The sequence below is a fragment of the Geospiza fortis genome, unplaced genomic scaffold, assembly GCF_000277835.1.
Source record: "Geospiza fortis unplaced genomic scaffold, GeoFor_1.0 scaffold213, whole genome shotgun sequence".
Lineage (NCBI taxonomy): Eukaryota > Metazoa > Chordata > Aves > Passeriformes > Thraupidae > Geospiza > Geospiza fortis.
Window position 1 is genome coordinate 2,077,156 of NW_005054399.1, and position 23,382 is coordinate 2,100,537.

General features: G+C 58.4%; 1 protein-coding gene across 1 annotated transcript in view; it reads left to right on the forward strand.

Annotated features, from left to right (window-relative positions):
- PRKCB (protein kinase C beta) overlaps nucleotides 1–23,382 on the forward strand; it is a 96,988-nt gene that overhangs the window by 35,523 nt on the left and 38,083 nt on the right. The window contains exons 2-4 of the mRNA XM_014309055.1: nucleotides 11,034–11,116; nucleotides 17,718–17,829; nucleotides 19,103–19,231. Of these exons, the coding sequence (XP_014164530.1) occupies nucleotides 11,034–11,116; nucleotides 17,718–17,829; nucleotides 19,103–19,231 (324 nt within the window). The remainder of the gene's footprint in view (nucleotides 1–11,033; nucleotides 11,117–17,717; nucleotides 17,830–19,102; nucleotides 19,232–23,382) is intronic.

Below are 23,382 nucleotides of genomic sequence, written 5' to 3' on the forward strand. Positions count from 1 at the left end.
CCTTGCTCCCCAGCTCTGCTCTTTGTTCTCATGCTTAAAGGGCCGTGCTTATCAAACATTTTTTTCCGTGGCCTGGAAGTTTTGCAGCCCATTGAGATTTTCCTGTGCTGTCTGTCCTGCTCTCCTCCTCAGCCTCTCCCTGTCTCTGGTGGGAGGCAGCGCTGCAGGGATCGGCTGTCCCAGGACAAATCCCGTGGGAGTTTCCTCACAGCACAGACTGGGCCTGGAGCTGCAGCAGGGAGCAGTGGGTAGGCTGTGACTTCAGCAGGGCTTGGGATGCTCTCCTTCCCCGTTTCTGTGGCAATTAGGCGAGTGTGTGCAGGATTTCCAGTGTGGTGCTTCTGGGAGGATCTCACCTGAGGGCTGAGCAGCTGGTTGGAGGCTGGCAGGGAAGGGGCTCTTGGGGGTCCCTGGTAATTCCTGGGATCCCCCCTGGCTCCTTTTCCTGACACTGGCACAAGGGCTGGAGGGTCAGGCTGGGTGAAGGGGTGAACAGAGCACCTGGCACAGGCAATGCGTTTCCAAAATAGCAAATTTTTCCTGAAAATGGTGCCAGGATGCTGCTCAGGGATCCTGGGATGCTGCTGGGGGGCTGGATCCTGGGATGTGCTCAGGGATCCCGGGATGTGCTTGGGGATCCCGGGATGTGCTCGGGGATCCAGGGATGTGCTCAGGGATCCTGGGATGTGCTCGGGGATCCCGGGATGTGCTCAGGGATCCAGGGATGTGCTCAGGGGTCCGGGGATGTGCTCGGGGATCCCGGGATGTGCTCAGGGATCCAGGGATGTGCTCAGGGATCCTGGGATGTGCTCGGGGATCCCGGGATGTGCTCAGGGATCCAGGGATGTGCTCAGGGATCCTGGGATGTGCTCAGGGATCCAGGGATGTGCTCAGGGATCCAGGGATGCTGCCCAGGGGCTGGATCCGGGGATGTGCTCAGGGGCTGGGCCCATCCCTTTGCCCCAGGCCGCTGCTGCTTCCCTGGGCACCTGCTGGCTGCTGGTGCTGCCCGATGGGTGTTTCTTTGGACACCCTCTGCTGGGGGGTGGGAGCTGCTGGTGGCTTTCTGGGGAGGCCCTTTGGTGAGAGCTGCTGGTGGAGAACATCCCTCCCCTGCCTGTGGCAGCCTGGGGTGTTTGATCCTCCCGCTGTGGCAGCCGGGAGCGCTTTAAAGCACAGACACCAAGGAACAAATACTGCTTGGTTTTATTTCTCCTCTATTTTAAAGCAGCCCCAGTGCCCATGGAGCAGCTCCTGGCTGAGTCTGTGGCCCACGGGGTGGCTCTGGGTGCTGTGGGAGGGTGCAGAGCGTGGGGGCTGTGAGTCAGCACTGCCCGAGCAGATGGAGCTGCTGTGATAGCACTGCTGGGGCTGGCAGCAGAGTGGGGGGTGCTGGGCTGCAGTCCCCAGCCCCTGTGGCCCCCCAGAGCCCCCCTCAGCTGCTCTCACAGGGGACTCCCCCGGGCCAAGGGAGCCCTGCCCTGTGTCCCAGCCTGGGGCTGAGGCTGTGCCGTGCAGCAGCAGGGAGGGGCTGCAGTAACACATCCAACAGCGGCACAGAGAGGGACAGAGAAGCATCCTGAGATGGTCTGAGGGCCCTTTGCTCGGTGGTGTGCGCAGGAGCTGTGGCGTGGCAGGAGCTGTTGGTGCCCAAAGTGCTGCCAGGGCACGTTTGCACTAGCAGGAATCTTTGAAAGCCCAAGTTGGTGCCAGGGGTTCCTGTGCTGGTCACAGCCCCAGGGAAGTGCTGTGGCCACAGAGGGTTCAGTCAGCGCTTGGTGTTGGGAAGCCAGGGCTGTGCACAGCCACACAACTGCAACACCAAATAAAACCCCACTGGAGGCAGCTTCACCTTAGTGGGGCCCTGGCTAATTGATGCCTTCACTTGTAGTTGGATCGAGCTGTTCACGTTCCTGGGTGTTCAAGAAACCCTTCAAACATTGTTTGGTGTGTGGAGAACAAGCCCTCCTAAGATGCTGCCAGCTGAAAATAAGCCTGAGGCAGCAGCAGGGAAGTCATTACTCTTCATATCGGACACAAAGAAATATGTTTCTGTTGTGTTCATGATTATTTTTGTTTTCTGCACTTCCTGGAAAGCAAAGGGACCATGCAGTGTAGTGGTTTTTTTTGGACATGCAGAGGGGAGCAGGATTGCAGCCCGTGCTCCTTAGCAGTGCAGAAATTGCTCGCAGCCCTTGCTGTGCAGTAACTCTGGGCTCACGCTCTCCTCCTGATGGGGTTTTGTTCAGAGAGCTGAAATGGTTCACATTTGGGGGCTGGTGCTGGAGCCCAGCGCGTGGCTCACTGGTCACCCTCTGGAGGGAAGTGAGGGCCCTGGCAGAGCCCCTTTGGAAGGGCTCCCTAAGCCCTCACCTTGCAGGGTGTCCCCGTGCCCAGGCTGGAGCCACCTCTGTGGATGTTCGCTCTGGCTCTGGCCAGTGGCACCAGTGGCACCAGTGCTGGGACAGCTGGGCGGGCACCAGCTGCAGGCACAGCTGGAACTGGGACCCTCTGAGTGCTCAAAGACTTCACCAACCCGATGTCCCTGCACCTCCTGGCCTGTTTGGAGGTGCGGGCAGTGCCCCTGGGCAGTGCCACTTGGGCTCTGCTTTTGGAAATAAGACAGTGCTCAGAATATCCAAAATTAAGGGGGATGGAGGGGGGAGGATGCAAGGAAGAAGATGTGAGTGAAGTTCCCCTCTCTGTCTTGGAGATAAGCTACAAAATCCAGCTTTAACTGAGTCGCGTTATTAGCACTTTGAGGACTGGGTTTTTATCTGCCTGGAACAGGATTAATAGGCTGTGACACAAAGGGATGGCTTCAAAGCAGGCATTGGCTGGGGCTGGGAGCTGTGGGAGCCCAGCTGGGCTGCTGGGGTTATCTGTGCTGGGACTGCCCTCTCCTAATGCCTGCCCTGTGCTCTGGGCAGCACTGATCCTGCTGGGATCCCTTCCCATCCTTCTCCCTCCTCGCAGGAGCCTGACCCGCAGTTTCAATTACAATATTAAATTACCAGGTCACCAGAGTCAAAGTAGGCTGCCAAGTTTTTAATGATCTTCTCTTTCTTCTCATGTGGAGTTTTTGTTTTTTTTTTTTTTTTTTTTTCCGAGCCTCCTTTCCATCTCTGCACTTTTAATTGAGACCATCTGTAATTTAACACATCGCCACAGTTGTGTAACTGGTGCAGGGTTTTAGGAGGGCTCGGTGCTCATCCTCAGGGACTGCAGCAGCTTTCCACTGGCTTCCAATGCCTTCCTAAGAAACCCAGAACTAATTGCCAGGACCGTTTAATCTGCTCCCTCGGGGCTTTGATTAATCACTCGGTGCTTATTTTCCATCTCTGGCTGCTGCAGGAGCTGAGGGTGTCGTGGTGGGCTGGGGCTGGTCCCCCGGCTGGCGTGTGGCTGTGGGTGAGTGGAGCTGGCTGCAGGCACCAGGGATGTCCTCAGGGCTGTCCCCAGGGAGCAGAGCCCAGCCCCTGGGGACAGGCTGTCCTTGCTGCCTGTCCCCACTTGTGTGAGGTACAAACCCAGCCTGTCCATCAGTTCTGCATCTCAGGGCCTTCGCCTCTGCCTGACCTTGGCCAGCCCCTGGCTGCTCCTCCTGCCCCATCTCCAGTGTCCCTGCCTGCCCTGGCCGTGCTGGCCCCAGGTGTGGGGCTGTCCCCTCCAGCCCAGCGTGTCCCTCTCACCCTGCCGACCCCTCGGATCACAGGGCTCGTAAGCCAGGCTTTTAGGAACGAGTTAGAGGGATTGGTAGCATGGAAAGAACCAAACTCCAGCTCGAAATCCTCCCTGATAGTGCTGCTGCTGCAGTGTGAGCTGGCTGTGGTGAGGGACTGGGGCAAGCTCCTTCCCCTCCTGTTCCTGCAGGGCTCCTGTGGGGTGGGAGCTGAGCTGCCCCGGGCAGGGACAGAGGAGCCTGCAGGGGAACAGCGCCTGCTCCTGGCCTGGAGCTGCCCCAGCCCTGCCTCTGTGCTGGGGGCACAGGCCTGGAGGGTTCGGGAGTGGGTGAGTGGTGCCTGCATGCCCTGGGGCCACCCCCGCCCTGCACAGCCCCTCTGAGTGCTGGTGCTCTCTCCATGGCTCCCTGTGCTGGGACTGGGCCGGGCACTGCAGGGTCTGGGGACATGTGCAGGGATAGAATGTAAGGAAATAGTGCAGAGGGTGGTTTCACACTTGAGGAGTTGCAGTTGTACTAATTACTAAAGATTAGGAACAGGCTTGTTTTTAACAAGTTACAGCTGTGCTTAATAATGATGAGTGCTATAGAAGAGTGGGTTGGCTGGGTGAGGAGATGGGTTGGAGTATGTTGGTTGTGCAGGGAAGAAGAAGGAGTCAGTGCTGTGAAGAGCTGCCCATGAGAAATCACTGACAAGGTATGGGGCTTTTGCAATAAGATACCAACAGGGACAGGCACAGGGCAGGCCAAGAGCTGTTCCCCCAGGCTGCCTGTGCATGCTGGGATGCTCTGCCTGCTGCTCCCAAGCAGCTTTTTTGGACCCAAACAATTTGGAGAGGAAGCAGGAGCTGGACTTGTGCCACGCCCTGGGCGGAGGAGCCACAGCCAAACGTGGCACAGGTTCCTGTGCCAGCAGGAGCCACCGAACCTGGGCCAGCCCCTGTGCCCTGCAGCCTGTCCCTGTCCCTGCAGTGGCTCTGGCTGCTGCAGGCTGAGGATCTCTCTGTGCGCAGGGTGAGGGTCGGTCTCTGTGCAGGGCCAGGTCTCTCTGTGCAGGTTGAGGATCTCTCTGTGCATAGTGAGGGTCTCTGTGTGCAGGTTGAAGGTCTCTGTGTGCAGGCTGAGGATCTCTCTGTGCATAGTGAGGGTCTCTCTGTGCAGGTTGAGGGTCTCTCTGTGCATAGTGAGGACCTCTCTGTGCATAGTGAGGATCTCTCTGTGCATAGTGAGGGTCTCTCTGTGCATAGTGAGGGTCTCTCTGTGCATAGTGAGGATCTCTGTGCAGGTTGAGGGTCTCTGTGTGCAGGCTGAGGATCTCTCTGTGCAGGTTGAGGGTCTCTCTGTGCACGATGAAGATCTCTCTGCACACTGAGGATGATCTCTCCCCATCCCGGCTCTGCCGCTGCCATGGTCCCGTCCCACCCACTCCCGTTCCCCTGCCGGGGATGATTGATGCCGCTCATCCCGCTGGCTCCAGCGCGTTCATTGTCATGCAGAGGATGTTGTCACTTCATTCTGGTATTTCATGGAAAACTGCAGGCGGCTCGGGGTGTTTTGTTCATGAAGTCCTTCTGAAAGCACGTGGCTGGGCCCAAAATACTCAGCCCCTTCCAGTGAAAAAGGAGGGGAGGTAAAGGGTTCCCTTTGGGAAGCAGAGGCACAGCAGCCTTCCTGCTCCTCCTGCCCGGTGCTGGGCTGGTGTTGGGAACGCTGGGAACGCTGGATTCACAGCAGCTCTGCTGGCCAGGGCTTACCCCAGAAGCTGCAGGTGCCACTGTTGCCCAGCTCTGCTGCAGCTTGGCGTTGATGGTGACACCCCCGGGCCCCTGGTGACATCCCTGCCTTTGTCCCCCACCAAGGAGCACCCGGTACACGATCCCGGACCGGCCCCATGCCCCCCACCAGCCCTGGAGCTGTTCCTGGTGCTGCCCAGAGATCCCCGAGGATCACAGCTGGGATTTCACTGGAGCTGACAGTGGGAAAACAGCTCAGGTCTGAGGAGCTGACGATTGCTGTGCTGTAAGAACCCCAGAAAGCTTTTAACCAAAGCTGGGGATTAAATCCAAAGAGCACAAATTTTAGCTCAGCTTCTCTCTCTGTGTGCTCTAAGTGATTAAAAGCTGTAAAGCGCTGTCAGAAATTCAGGACTTCCCCTCCTGGAGCCCTTCTCTCCCCTTATTTGATGATTACCATGCTTCACTGCCTCTGTTTGATGTCGTGAGTGTGATTTTTTAGCATGGAAAGGAAAGCCGTGGGCAGCTCTGCCTGGGGCACATTTTGGTGCCTCACCGGGGCCGGGTGGTGCCTCTGACCCCGGGGGTTTGCCCGGCGTAGGTGGAGCAGCACAAAGCTCCCCTAAAAAGTCCTTTTCTCTCTTTTTTTTGGTGTTATTTTGTTTCCTTCAGTTTTGCTAATCTGAATTCCAAGCTGTTTCCTAAAGCTGTTGTTCCTTGGGAAGAGGAGTCGTTATCCAAATGAGAATATCCACAGGTTGGAAGGGAGCAGCCACACACTGAGATGTGCTCGAAATAATCTCTGAGCTTCCCTGGTATTGGAGCCATCTGCCAAAGCTCCAGCAGCTCCCTGGGGATGCTTGAACTCCTCCCTGGCTTTGATTTTCAGATGAATCTTGCTTGAACCTTCTTCTGTCTCTGTTAACTCTCCATCTGTCTCCCTCACTTGACATGCTGTATCCGCGGCTGATCCCGGTGCTTCCAGAGCTCTCCCTGGCCCGAGGAGAGGAACAGAGGCTTCCCTTTGCTGGGGATGTGTGTTCTGGGAAGGGCTGGGCTCAGGAGCCACCAGAGGTGACGGCCCTGAATTATTCATTCAGCAAAGCACTGGGGGAAATTGATGATTCCCTTCTCCAGAACATTGGGACAAGGCGTTCATGCAATGCAATTAGAGCACCAAATGGAGCTGGAGCAAGGCAGGGCTCACCCCTGCAGGGAGCTGCTTGGCAGGGCTGGGTGCCCTCTGCAGATGAGGGTATTCCATGTGGGAGATGGGGCCAATCCCCCTCCTGTGCCAGCTGGGAGCCAGCAGGGCACCGGGGCATTTGTCACCCTGCTCCTCCCCTGTGTGCCAGGGCATTTGTCACCCTGCTCCTCCCCTGTGTGCCAGGGCTTTTGTCACCCTGCTCCTCCCCTGTGTGCCAGGGCTGCCATGGGGTTTGTGCCCTTCAGGATGGGCTCAGCAGCCTCAGGGGTTTGCCAGGGAAGCTCTGCTTTGAGCCTTTCCCATTGCTGGGATACCTGTGCCCGTGCTGGGCTGGCTCCCAGGGTGGCCTGGTGCCTGTGTGAGCAGCTTGGAGCTCAGACAAAGAGCTCTTAGGGCTTGTCCTGGGCACAAACCCCAGCCTAGGAGGGGTTTTGTATTCTGAGGGCAAATCTTTGGGCAAAGTGTGAGGGGAGAGGGAGTGTGCGAGGTGAGGGGTGGCAGGGAACGCTCCTGAGCCTGTTCACAGGGCGGAAACAGGAGAGGAGGGAACGTCCTGCAGGAGCAAGGACCATGTGCAGCCTGGGCTGGCACTGCTGCTCCTTCAGCTGCAGCTGGTGCAGGAATTGGCAGCAGGGTTCTAAGGCATGCAGCAGCTGCTGCTCAGGGCTGCATCCCTCCACAGCGTGGCCCCAGCATCCCTGCACAGCCTGCATCCCTGCATCCCTGCACAGCCTGGCCTCTGCATCCCTGCATCCCTGCACAGCCTGGCCTCTGCATCCCTGCATCCCTGCACAGCCTGGCCTCTGCATCCCTGCATCCCTGCACAGCCTGGCCTCTGCATCCCTGCATCCCTGCACAGCCTGGCCTCTGCATCCCTGCATCCCTGCACAGCCTGGCCTCTGCATCCCTGCATCCCTGCACAGCCTGGCCTCTGCATCCCTGCATCCCTGCACAGCCTGGCCTCTGCATCCCTGCATCCCTGCACAGCCTGGCCTCTGCATCCCTGCATCCCTGCACAGCCTGGCCTCTGCATCCCTGCATCCCTGCACAGCCTGGCCTCTGCATCCCTGCCTCCCTGCATCCCTGCACGGCCTGGCCCCCGCACCCCAGGGACACCCCTGGCCCTGGGCAGCTGCAGCTGGGGCAGCTCTGCTGCTCCCTTCCCAGGGCCAGCCCTGCCCTGCTGGAGCTGCAGCTGCAGCCAGACGTGTGTTCTGCAGCCTTCAAACGCCTGGAACACGTTTTGGTGTGGTTCCTCTGATTGGCAGCTCCTGGAATCAGTAGGAAATCAGCAGGGAAATGCTTGATGGTTTTTGTGGAGGGTTTGTGAGCAGTGGTTTAAGCCAAGACGCCTTTCTCTGTGTGTGTGTGTGTATATATATATATTTAAGCAATACTGTGTTAGCATTTTCTAGCATTTTCTCTCTTTTCATCCTCCACAATAAGACGTTTCCTAGGGTTTGAGAATGCCCTGCTGCTGTTGTGGTTTCTTAGCTGTCAAACCCAGCCTTCCAGGAGATCCTTCCTCGCAGGACTGTGTCAGGATCCCAGGGAACAGAGGTGTGTCATCTTGCCCTGATGTTTTGGTGCAAATATTTTCAGGGCTGAGACGCTGTGCTGGGGCTGCAGTGGAAAATGTGCATCCCAGCAAATCTCCTGAGGCTGTGCAGAGTTCTGGGCTCAGGGTTTGTGTCCTGCCCTCCTCCCAGGACAGGGATGTCTCCCCAGAGCCCTGCAGTGGAGCTGGCCCTGAAGGAGAGTTCAGGGCCAGGAAACCCTCCTGTGCTATGCAGTAAGGAATGGGAAAGGTCAATCTTTCATTCTCGTTGTGTACAAACGGCTCGGGATGTTTGTAGCCAGCCAGTGGGATTTGATAACTTTATTACCCAAATAATAAGATTTACAAATTAACTGTCTAATTAGCGACCTGGGAAAGCTGCTGCTCGTGCTGGGGTTTCTAAGCTGACAAAGACATGGGCTGAAGCTGCTGGAGTGTGATGGCAGCAGGAGGACACGGGTGGGGAGATCTCTGCAGCCTCCTCACACCCACTGGGCAGGTCCTGGGAGCTGGGACAGGATTGGTGCCCTGAGATCCTGCTCCTGACTCACCCTGTTTCCCTTGTGCATGGCAGGAGCACTCACCTGGGCCCTGGGCAGGGTTCCAGTGGAGCTGCCAAGGCCTGTGGAGCCCCCAGTGCTGCTGGGGCACAGAGCTCTGCCTTGCCCTGCACGTGCAGGGAGGTGCTCTGCTCGCCCAGCTTCCAGTGAATTACCCTTGCACAGGTTACAATCACAGAATCCTGGAATGCTTTGGGTGGGAAGGGCCCTCAAAGCCCACCCAGTGCCACCCCTGCCATGGCAGGGACACGTCCCACTGTCCCAAGCCCTGTCCAGCCTGGCCTGGGACACTGCCATGGCCTTTGAGGTCCCTTCCCACCCAGAGCATTCCATGGCAGGTCCAGCCTGGTGGCCTCTGGTTTCCCTGCAGGGCTGGAATGGCCCCAGCTGCACTGGGGGCTCCCAGCAGAGCCCAGCCCAGCAGAGCCCATGCTCGGGGTGTCACGGAGCTCTCTGAGCTTGTACACACACTTCAGGAGAAATCCCTGCTAATAGAGTCCTAATTCCTTCCTTCCTGCTTCCCAGAGGCTTCTGTCTCCATATACAAATGACAGAAATGGTGAGCAACGCTTTCAAGAAAATGTTTGTTTGTTTGACTCAGAAAAGCAAGTGAGAGGTCCTGCGAGGAGAGAGCTCTTGGCAGCTGTTCTGCCTCTAAAACCTTCTGGGTTTGTTTTTGTTCACAATGGAAAATGTGAAAAGGAAAATGAATTTACAGCTGGATGTGGCAGGGCACAAAGAGAGGATTGTGAGGTTCATGGCTGATGTCACTTGCCTTTTCCTTGTTCCTTAGGAAAAACCCCATGTTGCTGCAGCTGGAGCCTGCTCTGTTCTTGCCCAGCTCAGTTTGGTTCCTGTGCTCTGTCTCCAAAGCTCAGTCCCTGCTTCTCATCCTGCAGAGGCTTTTATTCAGTGTAACTGCAGCTCTGGGAAAGGATGTGGTAGATGGGAGAGCCCTGGGGCAGGCAGAGCGTGGTGCCTGGGCTGCCCTCAGAACCAGGGCTGGTTCCCTGGGCTCCCTTTGGGCCCTGGAGCTGTGTCATTGTGTGGGACAGACAGGGCAAGGATGCTGGCCTCAGAACAAACCAGGGCTGGTTCCCTGGGCTCCCTTTGGGCCCTGGGGCTGAGGTCTCATCCTGTGGGGCAGCCATGGCAGGGATGGGTGCTCCCCTCTCAACCAGGGTTTGTTCCCTGGGCTCCCTTTGGGCCCTGGAGCTGTGTCATTGTGAGGGACAGGGATGGCAGGGATGGGTGCTCCCCTCTGAACCAGGGCTGGTTCCCTGGGCTCCCTTTGGGCCCTGGGGCTGAGGTCTCATCCTGTGGGGCAGCCATGGCAGGGATGCTCAGGGCTGAGCCTCCCTGGGGCTGGATGCAGACCGTGGGTGGCCAGGCCAGCCCTGGCAGCAGGCAGGTGACACAGGTGACGTGGCTGTGAGCTGCTGCCTCTGCTGCCCAGCCCAGCAGTGCTGCCACCTCCAGCTGCAGGGCCAGAGGGGCTGAGACCCTTAAGGAGGGTCTGGGCCATCAGCTGGGGTTACCTACAGTGACAAATGATTCTCTAGGGTCTGTCACCAAAGGTGAGGTGCTTGTTTGGCATTTGGGGGACAATCCAGCCTTGAAATACAGAGCCTTGGCTGCACAAACTGCAGAGACAGCGCTGGCAGCTTCAGGAGGGCACATGCTGAAAGGGTTTGGTGGTTGTGGGGATGGGGTTTAGCTCTGGATTCTTCTCCTGGGAGCCCGGGCAGTGGCAGTGGGGATTGGTTTCCCTCTCCCAAAGGGCAAGGCTGGCACTGACGTGTGTGAGGGGAGGAAGGCGTGCGTGTCTTCTGGTCTGGCAAACGGAGGCTGGGGAGATGCTGGAGAGAAGCAGAGCTGTGGGAGGAAGATTGCCCACCTGTTCCCTTGGGTACAATCTTCCATTTTTGGCCACATGCACTTTTCAGCTCAGATCCTGCCAGTGCCAGATTCTCCCTCTTTTTATTCCCAGCAGTGACCTCAGAGCGTGTGCCACGGGTGACAATGAGCTCAGGGAACAGAATTGTTCTCAGCCCTCCTCTGACGTGCACCCGACACTTGGTTCTGCTGTTTTACCAAAAGGCCTGGGGATATTCCATAAGGTTTCAAAACCTGCCAGGGGTTTGCTTGAAAACCCTCCTGGAACTGCTCAGAAATCCGCGTGGCTGTGGTTTGTTTTGGTGCCTCTTGGCTCTCACATGGCTGTGGTTTGTTTTGGTGCCTCTTGGCTGCCATGGTGCCATGCCCTGACCCTGTCCCTGTGCTCTCTTTGCAGTTTGCTGCTTCGTGGTGCACAAGAGGTGCCATGAATTCGTCACCTTCTCCTGCCCCGGGGCTGACAAGGGCCCTGCCTCGGATGTAAGTACAGGTCCTGGGCTGGGCTGGGCTTGCTGGGCTGGCAGCACCTGCAGGAGATGCTGCTCCATTCCCTGGGCTGGCAGCACCTGCAGGAGATGCTGCTCCACTCCCTGGGCTGCCCAGCACACACAGAAGGTGCTCCTGCAGCTCCCTGGGCTGAGGGCACCCCAGGGTTGCTGTTTCTCAGTTTATGGGATGGTGTAGGTTGGAAAAGCCTCCAAGAATCATCAAGTCCAACCATTCCCCAGCACGTCCAAGGCCGCCACTGCCCCACCTCCCCCATGCCACATCCAAATGGCCTTTAAAGCCCTTCAGACACTGGGATTCTGTAGTTGTGGGGACTCTCACGGGTTTCTGGATACTTTAAACACTCAAACCACGCAGGAACTTGTGCTCAGCAGAGCAGAGGGAACATGGGGAGGCAGAGATTTCCCTTTGGGGCTGAGCCTGCAGCCCTGCCCCGATGTCCTTCTCTCCCTTGTGTCACAAACCCCCCAGCCCTGCCAGCTGAGTCCCAGCCTGGTTTCCCCCAGGATTTCTCTCCCTGTGGATCCCCTGGCTTGGGGGCAGCGGAGCTGGGAGCCCACTGTGCCAGCAGCACTCAGGTCTGTCTGGCAGGTTCTGGGTTTTTCCGTGGAAACTGGCTAATTTGGGGAACTGCTGGGGGAGAGGAGCTCGAATTGGGGAAACGACAGAGCACCACAGCTCTCACCCTTAAAAATAGAAGCGGTGGGAGCAGGCGGCGTAGCAGGCTGCGGGAGGTGGAGGCTCCACTGCCCCTCCTGAGCCCTGCTGTGTGTGCACCTCCCCAGGGGCACCCACGGCCCTCCCTGCACCAGTGCCACCAGGCCAGGAGGGGCGCAGGGTGGCCCTGCTGTCACCCAGCCGGGGACAGGAGCCCCTGGGGACACCTGGTGCCAGGGACAGGCAGTGCTGGGGGGCGTGGGCAGGGGGGCTGCCTGCCCGGAGCGAGGGCTGCGGCTGGGCCTGGGCTGCTCTAAAGGCCCCGGGTCCCCTCCGTGCCACTCGCTGCTGTCCCTGGGGCAGCCGTGGCACTGTGGCACGGGCGCCAGGTCCTTTTCAGCTGCCCAGCACTGCTCCTTAAGTCTTCTAATACATCACTTCTGAGAACAAAGATGGAATGCAGTTCTTGGGACTAAGGCAGGGAGAAAATGGCCCTTTTATTGCTTCTTTTGTCCTTTCCCTTTTCCTTTTCCTTTTCCTTTTCTCTCTTCAGCAAAGGCGGCCAGAGCCCCTCAGGTCTGTCCCTGCCCCTCTGCCAGAGGGTGTCACTGGGAGATGCAGGCAGGGCAAGCTTCCCTCCTGCTGCACTGCCAGTCTTGCTCTTCCAGCAGCATCATTATATTCATAATATATCATATTTGTAATTATATGATCATATAATCCTGAAGGAGCTTTGAAGCAGGAGAGGAAGAGCTGCTTCCCACAGTGAGGATCCAGAGCCACCTGCACTGGGGGCAGACCTGGTGCCATCAGGCTCTGCTGCTCACTGGGGTGGTTATTGGTAAATCTTCATGAGTATGAATCTGCAGTGAGCCCCACAGAAAGGAGATTATTTTATTGCAGGTGTCAAACCTCACAGTGGTTCTGCTGAGCAGGGCAGGGATGCTGCAGCCTGGCTGGGGCTTTGCTGCCAGCCCAGAGCTGCTCTTCCCCATGGCCTAGACCTGGAGCCAAGGATAAAAATGTGTCTAAAGCAAAATATCTTCTAACTTCGCTCCTTGAGCTCTGTGTCTTCATAGTGCTGGAGAATTGAGGAGAAAACCATTTTGTACCTGTGCAGTGCTTGTGGTCCGCACGAAAGTTTCCAGTTTAGCAGCTGGGTAATTCTAATTACTGGCCTGGAGCTGTGCCCTGGAAGCTCAGGAGGGGATGGAGGTTGGTGTGTGCACAGAGAGCCTGGGGGGAGCAGAGCAGAGCCCTGGAGACAGGGAAATGTCAGAGTCCCTGTCTGTGCTCCCACTTGGGGCTGTTTCTGTTTGATCTGGCTGTGTTTGAGCCTCCTCGAGCAGAGTGGGAGTGTGGCTGTGTGTTTAACCTTGGCAAGGCTGCCGAGCAGGAGCTTCCATCTGGGAGAGAGCACTAATTACACATGCTAGTGTCTCCAAGCAGGAAAAAAAATGAAAGATTAATTGCTTCTTGCAGCAGGGAGTGAAGCAGTGGCTGGAACCAGCGGTGCTGCAGACACGGGGCCGTGTTTGTGCTGCACAGCTCTGCAGGCAGGGCAGGCCTTGGGCTCCTCACTGGTGTCCTGCGTGCCCGGGGTCCCTCCTGGAGGAGGGAGAGCTGCTGAGGAGGGGCTGAGAGCCCCCAGCCCCCTCCCTGTGCGTGACTGACCACAGCGAGGGCCCCAGGACCCAGAGTCAGCCTGGGTAATGCATTCCAGTTGGCAAACCTAATTATAGCTGGAGCTATTAGTAGAATGCATAATTATTTAAATTGTAGAGAAAATAATCATTAAAATGACCTTCTTTGCATGATCCTGCTAAAGGTTATCTAATCAGGATGTGTTAATAAACATCAGAGTTGCTCTGGGAAGGTAAGGGGCCAGTGTAGCTACATTTCAGTTTTGTGTGTAAATTGTCCCCAATTGTGGCTTGGGGAGAGGAGCTCAGGGAGGATTCCAGGAGGGATTTCTCCATGGAAAGGGCTCCCCCAAGCTGTGCCCCCAGGCCCTCTCTCACACCAGTGCTGTCCCTGAGCACAGGACCCCAATCCCTGCTCCCTGCTCCCAGCTCCTGTCCTTTGGATCCCTGCTCCCAGCTCCTGTCCTTCTGCTCCCTGCTCCCACCTCTCCTTTGGATCCCTGCTCCCAGCTCCCTTGGATCCCTGCTCCCAGCTCCTTTGGATCCCTGCTCCCAGCTCCCTTGGATCCCTGCTCCCAGCTCCTTTGGATCCCTGCTCCCAGCTCCTTTGGATCCCAGCTCCTGTCATTCTGGATCCCAGCTCCCAGCTCCTGTCCTTCTGGGCTGCCCTGGCCAGCATTTTGGCAAATCCTCACAGCCTCCCTGCGCCTTGCTGCTTTCTGTTGTCCTGCTAATTAACTCCTCCGGCCCTCTGCTGTGCCATCTGCCCCTGGAGCAGGCGCCTGCTGCCGCTGGCAGCTCCCGTGGGATGAAGATGTCTCAGCCTTGCTCCCTCCCAGCGCCTTCTGCTGCTGGCCCAGCCCCACGGAGCCCCTGTTCCTCCTGCCAGGCTGCCGTGGCCTCAGCCCAGGGCCTGAGCAGCCCTTCCCTCGCTGGCCTGGGGCTGGGCAGGCTCTGGGAGCCCTGCCCAGAGGGGATGGTGGGGCCTGTGCCCTCGCCTGCCCCAGCCCCCTGCCATCCGTGCTTCCCCTGCAAGGCAAGCCAGACCACTTCTGTCTGCTGGGAGCTGTTCCCTGCACACCCAGGGGATTCTCCACATGGGAGATGTGGGCATCAAACGGGAGGTTTTGGGTTTATGTCCCTGCCAGGGTTTGCTGAGCGCAGGCAGTAAGCTGTGGCTGTGTTGTATTTGCTGTTATGCTGTTTAAATCACTATGAAATTCACTTTAAAATGGTCTCTTCCCATGAACTGTGCTAATTCTTCTTCAGCAGAGATAATTTAAAGCTTTCTTTGCAATGAGACGGGGAGGGCAGCAGCCCCTAATCCTGAAGGCAAGGCTCTGTGTTCTGTCAAATGCAGCAAACGTGGGTGCAGAGGTTTCAAACACCCCTGGCTGTCGATGTGGGTCCAGCTGCCCCTTCCTGAGGCTCTGCTGCAGGAGATTTGGAGCTCCAGGGCTCTGTGAGAACGGTGGCACTGTCACCTTCCACTGTCACTTTCCACTGTCCCCAGCCCCATCCAGCCTGGCCTGGGACCCTGCCAGGGATCCAGGGGCACCCTGTGCCAGGGCCTGCCCCCCTTCACAGGGAGGGATTTTATTCTTATTTAGACAAGGAAACAGGAGAAACTTCAGATGCAATGAGTCAGGGCTGGGATATTGCAGGGGGGCTGGCCCGGGAAGGGAAGGGAAGGGAAGGGCCTCTCCATGCACGGGCTCTGCTCATGGCATTTTGCAGCTCTGCTCCACAGAAATCTGTTCCTGCCCCGTTCCTCAGGCTGGCTCAGCTCTGGTGGGGGAGGAGAGGAGCCTTTTTCTTTTCTTGGCAAACTTCTTTTTAACCATTCTTGTTTTAAGTCTCAGCATCTGCATACGCAGTGTTCTCGTCAGTCCTGTCTCCGTGGTACAAAAATAGTCTCTGTGCAGCCACTTCAGCCCTGCTCAGCGATGAGCCCCACAATTGCCACGTTCTGGCGCTTTCTGAGGCGCTGCCCAAGGTGACACGAGCCCCTCTCTTCCTCTGCAGCCCTGGCTGCTCCATCACAGCCTCTGGCTGTGCCCCTGTGCCTGGGAGGGTTTCAGAGCAGGGCTGGGAGCAGGAGGGGAAACCCTGCTTGGGGCTGGGGGGCTGCTTTGGGGAGCCCAGCCCTGCTTTGGGGAGCCCAGCCCTGTCTGCTTTGGGGGAGCCCAGCCCTGCTTTGGGGAGCCCAGCCCTGTTTTGGGGGAGCCCAGCTCTGCTCTGACTCTTTGCTTTTCCAGCTCTGGCTTCTCGAACTCTGGGTGCCGGTGGCAATTCAGCATCCTTCTCATGGAGTGGGAATTGCCTCCTTCTGCACAGAGCTGGTGTTTTTTATGAATGACTGATGCTCTGGCTTGCCTGAGCAGGAGTCTCTGTTCCTGGAAGGGAGTGCAGCAGCTCAGGGGTGATCCCTTGGGTGGCATGTGCTGGCACGTGTCCCCCGTGTGCCCTGCCCCACCTGTCTGCCCGGTGCAGGGGTGCTGTGCTGTGCCAGGGGGCTCCTCTCTCCCAGGACACTGCAGGACAATCAGGATCACAGCATGGGCTGGGATGGAACTTTCCACACCATCTCAAGGTTGAGTCCTGGCTGCCTGCCCCGAGTTTCATGGGGGGAAACTCCCCCCACCTCCTGTTCCAGCCTAAAATCCAGGCTTCAATTCTCTGCTCTCCTGTAAATGTCTGAGGAAAGCAAAGGCTCTCAGACCTGCAGAGCCACTGGCAGGACTGGCTGCTTGGGGTGGCCAGAGCGCAGGTTTGTGACCTGGCAGAGCACAGGGTGATTGTGACCCCTTGTCCCCTCAGCCTTCCCTGCTGGGAGCTGTGTCTGCAGGCAGCTTCCTCGGGGTCAAATGTGAGATATTTCCAGTTTCAGTGCCCTGGCGGAAGCCTGTGCCCGATCCCTGGCACGGCACAGACCACGTTAAAGGGAGCTCTGTTGGTTTCCCCCTCGTGGGTGCCATTGGGGTTCTCTGTGGTGCTGAGCACTAGAGCAGAATGCTGGTGATTAATGCAGCTGGAGGCTCCAGTGCAACAGTGCCGGGAAATTAATTTCAGGGGGATGGAATGTATTGGTGGTGATGTTACATCTCGCTTCTGATTCCGCTCTTTATTTATTTACTCTGCTCACAGTGCCCTGAAAAGGTGTCTCTGCTAATGCCTGGGCAGCTTTCCAGGCCATTAAAAAGCTGCTCAGCTCGAATGACAGAGCTGGGAGCTGAGCCTCATCCCTAACCCTTAAACAATTAACGTGAGCTGAAATGAAGCTGCTCCTGCTGGAGCCTTCCCCTGGCCTGTGCTGCTCCCCCTGCCCAGCCCCTGCTCCAGACTCTCCTGAGCCCCACCATTGTGTCCCATGTCCTCTCTTGCACAGAACACGCCAAGAAAGGCCAAACCCCTGCTCTGCCTCAGTGCTGGCTCTGGCTCCCTGTGGAGAAGCTGTTTCTTCTGGAAGTTTTCTCTGGCACAGGTGCCCAGAGCAGCTGGGTCTGCCCCTGGATCCCTGGCAGTGCCCCAGGCCAGGCTGGACAGGGCTGGGAGCACCTGGGACAGTGGGAGGTGTCCCTGCCATGGCAGGGGTGGCACTGGGTGGGATTTAAGTTCCCTCCCAACCCATTCTGATTCCATGATTTGGGTTTGTTTTTGATTCCATGATTTGGGTTTGTTTGGCTCTAACTCCTGCAGACCCTTGCTGGAGGCCACGAGTTTGCCCAGTGGCTGCACAAGGGATAAACTGGGCTCTGCTGGGTCTGCACCCTCTGCTGCTGGGCAAAAATCTGCCCTTGCTTGTAAAAAACCTCAAAATAATAAAGTATCCCCTAAGCAGCTTGAATGCCTGGAGTGTGAGGGGAGGGCTGGCACCAGAGCACGGGAGATGTTCCCTGGGCAGGTTTAATTTAGATGGAATCACGAGTGGCTTTTCCTGCTCTGTGTGGAAGCTGGGCACTGTCCAGCCCTTCTGTTGGTCCGTACCCACCACCTTCACCTGGTGCTTTCCATGCCAAGGCTGAGTTATTGGAAAACAGTGAATCGCCAGCCAAGCCAGCGCATTGCTTTTCCATTGTTATGGCAACACAGATGAAGAGGAATGAAGCTGGATCCTGGTGGCTGCTGGAAAGGTCCCCACGAGCCGGTGGCAGTTGACTGAAGTACATTAGCAGCACCTCCAGAGCCAGCTGGCGCTTGGAACGGGGAGAGCAGGGCTGCCTTGCCAACACGGGATGCAAGTTCATAATCCTTGTCCTTTGTTTTCCTGCCAGGACCCCCGGAGCAAACACAAATTCAAAATCCACACGTACTCCAGCCCCACCTTCTGTGACCACTGCGGGTCCTTGCTCTACGGGCTCATTCACCAGGGGATGAAATGTGACAGTAAGTGACTGATGGGAGGGGGCTCAAGAGCCCCAGATCCGGGGCTGCAGCCCAGAGCCCGTGCCCAGTGCCAGCAGTGTGGAGCTGCAGGGCTCTGAGTGCCCGAGGGGCACCAGCGGGCACCTCCTCACCCTGTGCGGGCAGTGCCCGGGGCTGCTGCAGGGAGAGGGGAGGGCAAGGCACTGCCCTGGGGGAGGCTCCCCCATCCCTCTGCAGCAGCATCCCCACATCCCCCTGTGCAGCACCCCCACACCCCCCTGTGTGGCAGTATCCCCCAAACTGCTCTCCACAAGCACCCCCATAGCAGCATCCCCGCAGCATCCTGTGCTCCCCTGCATGCCCTGCATCCCCCGCAGCACTCTGCGGTCCCCAGCCTGCCCTGCATGCCCCGCATCCCCCGCAGCATCCTGTGCTCCCCTGCATGCCCTGCATCCCCCGCAGCACTCTGCGGTCCCCAGCCTGCCCTGCATGCCCCGCATCCCCCGCAGCATCCTGTGCTCCCCTGCATGCCCTGCATCCCCCGCAGCACTCTGCGGTCCCCAGCCTGCCCTGCATGCCCCGCATCCCCCGCAGCCTCGCCGCTCTCCGTGGCTGGCTCCGAGTGACACCCTGTGGCTGTGGCCGGGCGCTGCCGCTCTCCCGGCGCTGCAGCGGGGGAATCGCTGCGCAGGGAGCAGAACACGGGGGCTGGCGGCAGAGGGAAGGGATGGATCGGTAATTTTCCGAGTTAATCCTGTGTGTTCCTATTTAAGGGGACTGGGACACGCAGCATGTGCGAGCTCGGCTGCTCCCTGCTCAGGGATGGGGAAGCTTGGCTGTCTGGGAACAGCTTATTCCTTAGAACCTTGGGAACCCTGCCAAGGGGAAGTGAGCTGCTGGAAAATGTAAATACTGATATAGGGATCTCTATAGATAGATAGCTCTCCGTGCCTCTCCCTGGGTGTACAGATACTCGGGTAGGTTTTAGTGCCCCTCTTTGGTTCCTGCTGGCTCCAGCTGAGCCCCCCGGGGGTGAGGGGAGAGAATTTTAACGAGTCAGCAGAACTGAAGCAGCTGAGTGAGGGCCCAAAGCCCTCTGGGGTGTGTCGGGCAGGGCCCAGAGCTGCTGGCAGGGGGTTCCTGTGGGTTGTCCCTGAGCCCAGGCTCTGGATCTCCAGCTGCCCCTGCAGATCCACCTGCCCTGCGTTCAATCCTCACACCAGCCCGGTTTGGGAGGGGGGCAGGCTGTCCCCATGCCCTGCTCAGGGTGCTGAGTGTGCCCTGTGTCCCCCAGCCTGCATGATGAACGTGCACAAGCGCTGTGTGATGAACGTGCCCAGCCTGTGCGGGACCGACCACACGGAGCGCCGGGGCCGCATCTACATCCGCGCCGACATCGACAAGGACGTGCTCACCGTCGTAGGTACGTGCTGCCGGGGCTGCCAGGGGTGCCAGGGGCTGCCATGGCCTGTCAGGGGCAGCCAGTGCCCGCTGTCAGTGCTGCCAGGGGGTGCCAAGGGCTGCCAGTGCCAGCTGCCAGTGCCCAGCAGCCCCTGCAAGGCAGGCCAAGGCTTTCAGCCTCCTCTGGCAGAGCTCCAGGGCTCTGTGTGTGATGGCACTTCCAGGCACAGAGTTTTCCAGGCGGTTTTTGAGTGATGAAGAATTTCAGCATCTGCAGGACCCCCGGGAGGGTGTGGTTTGTGCCAGGGAACAGGATTGTCCCGTCTCTAGAGGCTTTTGCCACCTGGATTTTGAGTTCCCAGGAGATAACGCTTCCCCGTGACCCACAAGCACCTCACAAACCACTGAGCCATGTTCCTGTGCTTGTCCCCCTGGGAGAGCCACCAGGAGTGTTCTCAGGAAAAATATCAAGTTGTTGAAAATGTTAATGAGGAACTGGAAGAAGTTGTGGAGGACTTTATAATTTATTTTTTGTTGCATTTGTCCTTAAAGGAGAGCCTCAGTGAAGCAGGCAGAACTATGTTTGCACAAGTCCTGCTTCCCAGGCACCTTCCTGAAGGTTGGATTCAGTGATCTTGGAGATCTCAGTGATCTTGGAGGTCTTTTCCAGCCCTAACGAGCCCGTGGTTCCCTCCAGCCTCCATCAGATGCCGGTGGGGTGCAGATCCCACCCTGGTGCTGTGTTCCCACCGCCCCAGGGGCAGGGAGGAGCTCCCAGCCCCGTTCTGTGCAGCTGGATTTCCATCTCTCCAGCTGGCTTTGAAAGGCTGGGTTATTTCTGGCCCGTTCTGGAGGTGTTGGTGCAAACGTGTCAGCTGTTGGCTTTTCCAGAAAGGAAGGGAAGCGTGCTGAGCTCTCCAGAGCCGAGTGGGAGTGCTTTGGGAGGGGAGAGCTGGGCACTGGGGAGCCCAGATGGCCCCAGAGCACAGTGGGCACCCAGCCCTGGGGAGATGGAGCCACCCAGCGCTGAGCTGGCACTGCTGGGGAACCTCCTGGAGCCCTGGGGCAGCTCTGGGCTCTCAAACAGGGACAGCGAGGGGCTGGAGCGGGGCCAGGGAAGGGAACGGGGCTGGGAAGGGGCTGCAGAATCCCTGAGGAGCTGGGAAGGGGCTGGAGAATCCCTGAGGAGCTGGGAAGGGGCTGCAGAATCCCTGAGGAGCTGGGAAGGGGCTCAGCCTGGAGCAAAGGAGGCTCAGGGGCCCTTGTGGCTCTGCACAGCTCCTGCCAGGAGGGCACAGCCGGGGGGAAAGGGCTCTGCTCCAGGGAACAGGGACAGGAGCACAGGGAACGGCCTCAGGCTGGGCCAGGGCAGCTCAGGGTGGATATTTGGAAGGATTTCCTCGCAGAGGGAGTTAAAAGCCTCGTGGATGTGGCACTTGGGGACGTGTGACAGTGCTGGCCTGGGCAGTGCTGGAGCAGGGGCTGGACTGGATGGACTTAGGGGGATTTCCCAGCCCAAGCAATTCCTGCAGGACCCACCCTGGGGGGCACAGAGGGCACAAGGGGCACACCAGGGAGCGCTGCAGGCGGGGGCAGAGCCAGGCTGCCGTGAGCAGATTGCACGTGGGGAATGCCCTTTGCAGGCTGCCTGCAGGAATCCCAGCGGGTTTCTGTGCAGGATGGAGGGGGATGCAGGAGGGATGAGGGGGATGAGGGAGATGCAGGGGAATGAGAGGGATGCAGGGGACTGGATGCAGGGGGGATGAGGGAGATGCAGAGGGATGCAGGCAGGGGGATGCAGGTGGGATGGAGCAGCCCCTGAGCCCGGCGGGGTGCGAGGCAGCGCCGTGAGCCCGCCCTGCTCCTGCCGCTCGGGCAACCAAATTTAAGTGACTTACTGTCTCTTATTTTGTTGGGGGAGCCGGGCCGGCCGGAGCAGCCTCTGTGCCGCGGGAAGGCGCCCGGTGCCTGCAGGCGGCAGCACGGGCACGGCCAAGCCCAGCTCCGCTGTCGGGCTGACAAATCCGCAGGGTGTGCCGAGTGCTCTTCAGCTCTGCGCTTTCCTCCTCTCCTACTCTGGGTTTTCCCTTCTCTTTGTAAAGCCGGTCTGTCCCTCCCGGTGGAAAACACAGATTTTTCACAGAATCACCGAGTCCTGCAATGGTTTGGGTCAGAAGGGACCTTAAAATTCACCTCCAAAGCTCGTGGGCACGGAGACCTTTGACTGTCCCAGGTGCTCCCAGCCCTGTCCAGCCTGGCCTTGGGCACTGCCGGCGACCCAGGGGCAGCCCCAGCTGCTCTGGGCACCTGTGCCAGGCCTGCCCACCCTGCCAGGGAACAATTCCCCCCAATATTTAGAATGTGGAATGTGTCTCTGGCCCTGGTGCAGGACACAGACACGCAGGGCACTGCCTGGCTGCTGTGGGACAGGAGCAAATGCACCCTCACATCCCTGTGCTGCTCTGGGCTTTGAGCAAGTGCCTCATTAGTGGCAAAAGGCGGTGGAGCAAGGTAGGAAATGCAGGAAATGAACGTGGCACGGGGGCCTTGCACAGTTCTGTAATGGCAGAGTCGCAGTGCAGGTGGTGCTGAGCCTGTTGTACAAAGGGCTGTGGGTATCTGAGCCTGGGAAATGCAGGGCTGGGAGGGCTGGGCTGCACTAAACGCACTGCTGCTCCAGGCTGGGAGCTGTGTGCAGGGCCCTGTGCATGGCTCTCAACCAGAAGCAGCTGTCCCCACCTCAGCTGTGCTGTCCTGTGCCACGGCACCCCACTGCACCTGCATCTCGGGGAGCTGGGGTCAGGGCAGAGGGCCAGAGGGGTGCAGAGATCAGTGAGGAGAGCTGCAGGGTCCGTGCTGTGGGCACTGGGCAGTCTCCAGCGTGGCCTTTGCCCTGCCTGTCTGTGTGTGTGTGAGGCAGAGGATGCCCTGTGTGTGTCTGTCTGTCTGTGTGTCTGTGGGGCAGAGGGTGCCCTGTGTCTGTCTGTCTGTCTGTGTGTCTGTGGGGCAGAGGGTGCCCTGTGTGTGTGTCTGTGTGTCTGTCTGTCCCAGGAGGGGCTGGATTTACCTGGAGGGAGCCAGGCTGTCCCACAGGTGTGCCCTGAGCTCCAGCTGTCACCTGTGCCCCCTCCCTCAGGAATTTGGGCTGTTGTTTCTATCCCGGCCCCCCTGAGCTTTGTGCAGCAGGTTGGAGTCCCAGGGGATTTAGGGGCTGTGAGTAAAGGCTCCTGGAAATCCACCTGGGCAGCTTTTTCCCAGATCCTTTGGGTTTGAGCGTGGGAGTGCCTGGCTCAGCAGGGAGCTGTGTGTGTGTCTGTCTGTGTGTCTGTGGAGCAGAGGACGCCCTGTGTGTGTGTCTGTCTGTCTGTCTGTCTGTGTGGAGCAGAGGATGCCCTGTGTGTGTGTGTCTGTCTGTGTGTCTGTGTGTCTGTGGGGCAGAGGACGCCCTGTTCTCCTCCCCTCCCCTCCCTCGGGGATGTCCCTGTCCCATGTTCCCGGTGTTCCCAGCAGTTCCTGCCCAGCCGAGCCCCCCTGCCAGCCCTGAGCCTCCCTCTTCACCCACCTGATGAGGGAAAACAGTGACCAAAACTGAAACCAATTATGCTGATTAGATAAACGAGCTGGAAGTGCGTTAATTAACAATCACCGGCCCGGGCAGATGCAGCTGTAATGAGTGCTGTGCCTTTCCCATTGTAGGAGCATGCACAAATACATCCTTACCAGAGCATTAATTAGCTGTTTTAACGCACAGGGTGTTAATGAGAGGGCTGGGTGCTGATGGCGTGGGGCTGCTCCTGCCCTGGCTGTTGGTGCTGTTGGAACATGAGAGCTGCAGGTCAGGCCAAGCTCCCTCCCCTCCAAAATCCCATCAGGAGCTGTGGGATCAAGGGCCAGGAGAGGTGATGGGCTGGGATGAGGGCCTGGAGCTCTGACCTTGCAGGGAGCCAGGCTTTGGGAGGGTTTTAGCAGATCCACGGAATCCAAAGAATGGTTTTATTAAAGACCATCCAGCTCCAAGCCCTTGCCATGGGCAGGAGCAGCTTCCCTTCGACCAGGCTGCTCCAGGGCTGTGAGAGCCAGAGTTTCCCTGTGCCAGGGCCTTTTCCTTTGGAGGGCAGAGGGAAGCAGAGCCTCCTGCTCAGAACAGCCTCAGGGAGGAGGGGGGAGGCCATG